The sequence below is a fragment of the Mastomys coucha genome, unplaced genomic scaffold (genome assembly GCF_008632895.1).
Source record: "Mastomys coucha isolate ucsf_1 unplaced genomic scaffold, UCSF_Mcou_1 pScaffold22, whole genome shotgun sequence".
Lineage (NCBI taxonomy): Eukaryota > Metazoa > Chordata > Mammalia > Rodentia > Muridae > Mastomys > Mastomys coucha.
This window is the reverse complement of record NW_022196905.1, coordinates 114,130,891-114,134,883: the sequence shown is the minus strand read 5'-3', so window position 1 is coordinate 114,134,883 and position 3,993 is coordinate 114,130,891. Positions and strand designations below refer to the sequence as shown.

The following is a 3,993-nucleotide window of genomic DNA, read 5'->3' as shown; positions in this document are numbered from 1 at the left end:
CCTGGGCAGGGTAAGGACTCCAGCTGACCCAGTTTGGTTCCGAGAGTAGAGTCTAGTGTCTCCTGCCCTTGACCTTGCTCTCCCCTCCCCCACCCCCAGATCCCAAGCGGAGCAAGCAAGGGCCACTCTGGTCTGGCTCCCAAACAGACCCCTTAACCCTGCTCAGCTGCCTGGGTCACACACCCCTACAGCCTGGGCTGTGGCATGCTCATCTTCCCTGATCTAAACACGGCAAGCCCTGGATGTGTCCTCTCTCAGCCCATGCCTGTGTCCTCAGATGCTGTGTTCAGCTTGCCAGAGGCCAAAGGGCCTATCACAGTGCCCATGAACCCTTGAACTGCTGTCCTGAGTGATCACTCTGGCTGCAAAAGTCTTGGTATGAGATCTTCACTCCCTCCTTCCCCTACTCCCTCCCACCAGTCTAGAGGCTAGTCCCTTTCCCCCAGTGACAGATGATATCCCTATTTGCTCTGGTCCCAGGAAAGTGAAGTGGTTTAGCTAATCCAGTCCTTCAGCCAAACCAGAGCTGGACACAGGTCAGGTGGCTGGCTGGGCTCCTGGGATGCCGGACTTGATCCTTTTTTAAATATTTCAATGCTCTCTTTATTTTAGCTTTATTTTATTTTTATGTCCATTGGTGTTGTGTATGTTTTGTTTCTATATGAGGGTAATAGATCCTCTGGAACTGGATGAGCTGCCAAGTGGGTGCTGAGAATTGAACCTGGAGCCTCTGGAAGAGCAGCCACTGCTCTTAAGGGCTGAGCCCGCAGGGCTTGGCTCTCTATGAGCTTCAGTCTGCCTTCTGAACCCTCCAGGCTCCAAGGTTCCTTTTGACTCTGAAGTGGCCTTTCTAGGCCCCCTCCACTCCGATGAGGAGATGGGGAGCCACCCCAGAAGGCCTCATGAGCAGTCCTTAGACTGTCTCTAAATCAGATTCATTCGTTCAAGCATTTATTGAGCGCTTGTTGTGTACCAGGCCCTAGCATAGGCGCTAAAGGCAAAGATGATAGATTGGAACCAGAACCCCTAAACACAGATCGGGTTAGTGTCTCCCTGCCCGGATCCGATGCCTCGTGAGCCAGGGACTGGGTGACTCGCGTGTCACAGCGGCTGGGCGGATCGGTCTCCTCCCCTTCCTCTACCCGCTCCGCCCCGAGGCCGCCTCCACCGCGGGATCCCAGCGACGCATCCGACGCGTCCGCGCGCCAGGACTACTGCGTCCTCCTGTCTGTCTGTCTGTCCGGCGGCGGGCGAGGTCCGGGCTGGGGCAAAGCGGTGCCCTTCCTCCTTTCCTCCCTCCCAGGAGCCGGTGGGGAAAGACTCAGCTTGGGGAGATCACGGTGAGCGCGTAGAGCAGGTACTCCAAATCCCTGGCTCCAGCGGGCCCGCGGGCAGATGCCAACGGGCGGGGACATAACGACCTGCAGCTCTTTTGCCCCCGGGGACGCCAACCCTGAGGAAACCTAGGTCGTGGCTGCACCCGGCACCCTCCATCCATCTCGACATTCCGCATCTTGAACTCAAATCCCTGCTTTCCACATCCTTCATTCGGCATCCCCGAATCCTGCATCCACACATCCCGCGTCCCTGCATCCCACACCGCAGCCCCCGGTAGCGCGCGGCCAGGGGCGGGGGACGCGCTCCAACCGAGCACGGGCCATTGCGGGTGACAGTCTGGGGTACGGTGCCCGCTCTTCTCCGGGCACCCCAGGGACTGCAGGGCACAGACCCCCGAGCCTCCCTGCCGCCCCCCCACCGGCGCCCCATTGTTCTCTGCCGCGGCTCCTGGGAGGGGGAGGGGGCTGCTCTCGTCTTAAAGGGCCCTCTCCCCTTCTGTCGCCTCTGCAGGTCGCGAACACCAGTGGGGTGGGGCGTGCCCACGGCCCCCGCCCCCCCCCCCGTTTCCCGACTGAAGCTCCGGAGCTGCGATCCCCACGCTCCGCCCCCTTCCCTGGGAGATCTGCGACCACTCAGGCCAGCCAGGAGAGAGGACAAGGGTGCAGGGGTGCAGGGAGCCCCGTCGGGAGGGGCGGACCCGAGTCACCCCGAAGCGAGGCACGGAATCTGAAAAGCGGAGTCGAGCGCGCAAGGAGCAGCAGGCTGGGGCCAGGGCCTCCCGGGTGACAAGGCCCTGCGTGACGGACAGAAGGAACGAGAGAAGCAGGGACAGGCCGGACCTAGAGGGGCAAGCGCCTCCTCACTCCTGCACCTGCACCGAGGGGACTAAGGAATTGAGATCACGTCCCCCACCTAGGATAGACATTGCCTTCCGCGCACTGCTGTGTGCAACAGCTGCGCTCTGCGGGAAGGGGTCCTCGCAGCGTCTGGATGGCCACCCATCCCCCTAACCCAGGCCTCTAGGCCTTGGAGAGGAGCCCAGCTGGAAAAGAGGCCACACTCCTAGCCGCCCGCCCTGGAGAGGGAGGACGAAGCTTCCCCGGTGCTCCCAGGCCCAGGAGGAGCTGGGCCAGCAACAGTGGGGACCTGGCCCCGCAGGCGGCAGTGGCCATGTCACGGCCAGGCCAAGGTGTGATGGTGCCGGTGAACGGGCTGGGCTTCCCGCCGCAGAACGTGGCCCGGGTGGTGGTGTGGGAGTGGCTCAATGAGCACAGCCGCTGGCGACCCTACACGGCCACCGTGTGCCACCACATCGAGAATGTTCTCAAGGAGGATGCCCGGGGCTCTGTGGTCCTTGGCCAGGTGGACGCCCAGCTGGTGCCCTACATCATTGACCTACAATCCATGCATCAGTTCCGGCAAGACACAGGTGAGTAGCCTCCCACAGGCCAGGCCAGCAGCTCTCACGGGGGTGGGGGGATGCAACAATTCCCCCCTCCCAGGATGCCTGAAAGGGGTGTCTAGGGCTCCTGGGAAAACAGACCGTGTGACCTGGTCCAGATTAGCATGTTGGTTCCAGCCTTATGTCTTAGTTAATGGGTTGGGGGATGGATAAGCATCTCTGAGCCTCAGTTTCTTTACCTGCAAAGTGGGTAGATTGCTGTCTCTTCAATCTGTATAAAGATTTCTTTAAGTGGATCCCTCTTCCCCCAGCCCCCAGCCCTGAGCCCCTCAGTGCTTTAGCACAGGTTCCTCTATACCAATCACAATCACAGCCAGAAAGTCTCTCTTTTTTTTTTTTAACTACTAGTGGGCCATTTTACAGGCAAAGGAAACTGAGTCTCCTAGCAGCTGAGTGATTTGCACTCTGAGCCAGGATCAAAATCCAGACAGCTGGGAGTCCAGAGCTGTGGGGACAAGCTGGCTGCAGGTGTAGGGTGGGGTGGGGGTGGGGGGTAATGTACAGATGATTCCTGAGAAGTGCTGGTGATGTCTGAGGTGGGGGTGGGGCCATGCTGGAAGAAAGAGTGGTAGTGGCCTAAGAACGATGAGACATTGAAGTGTCATGGACTGTGGAAATCCTTGATGGTCTGAAACTGATAGTGCTGCTAGCCCTGATGTTAGGAGTGGCCTGTGACCGGGGGCGGAGGGGTGCTGGCCATCTTGGTGGCCCCCTGGTGTGGGTGATGGCTGCTGATGGTGGTCGTGGCCTGTCTGTAGTACAGTTGTCACTGTGACACTAAAGATGACCCCGCTCTCAGGCCCTCTCTCCTTTTCCGGGCATTTGTCACCTCTATGGAGAGTTTCTGCCACATCACGGGGCGGCCTCTGAGACACACAACGGGCAGTGTACAGGGAGGCCCTGCCTCCTGAAAACCAAGGAGCCCTTGGTATGTTTGACCTAAGGGGCAGTGATACCAGGGGACTGAGAAGGTCTCTATGCTTCCCTGGGTGACTGCTGCAGGCAGCTGGCTTTGACAATAGAATCTTCACCCTCCCCGGAGCTTTCTGACCAGCCCGGAGGCCGCTCACCACCTGTAGCTATTTCATCTTAGTTAAAAATATGTCAGCATGTAGCCATGCATGTTGCTGGAGAGCCACAGCGGGGCTAAGCAGGCTACAGTGTGGACCCAGAGTTAGAGTCCAGAGGTGCAA

The 3,993-nt window shown here is 59.4% G+C and overlaps 1 protein-coding gene across 3 annotated transcripts in view; it reads left to right on the top strand.

The window, feature by feature from the left end:
* Positions 1-1,164: 1,164 nt before the first annotated feature.
* Positions 1,165-3,993, top strand: part of Dtx1 (deltex E3 ubiquitin ligase 1) — a 32,176-nt gene continuing 29,347 nt past the window's right edge. For 2 of the 3 annotated variants that reach the window (XM_031337688.1, XM_031337686.1), the window contains exons 1-2: positions 1,165-1,340; positions 1,849-2,767. In XM_031337688.1, the coding sequence (XP_031193548.1) occupies positions 2,509-2,767 (259 nt within the window). In that variant the 5' untranslated portion in view covers positions 1,165-1,340; positions 1,849-2,508. Of the gene's footprint in view, positions 1,358-1,848; positions 2,768-3,993 lie in introns of all 3 variants that reach the window. The other variant, XM_031337687.1, reaches the window with a different exon arrangement.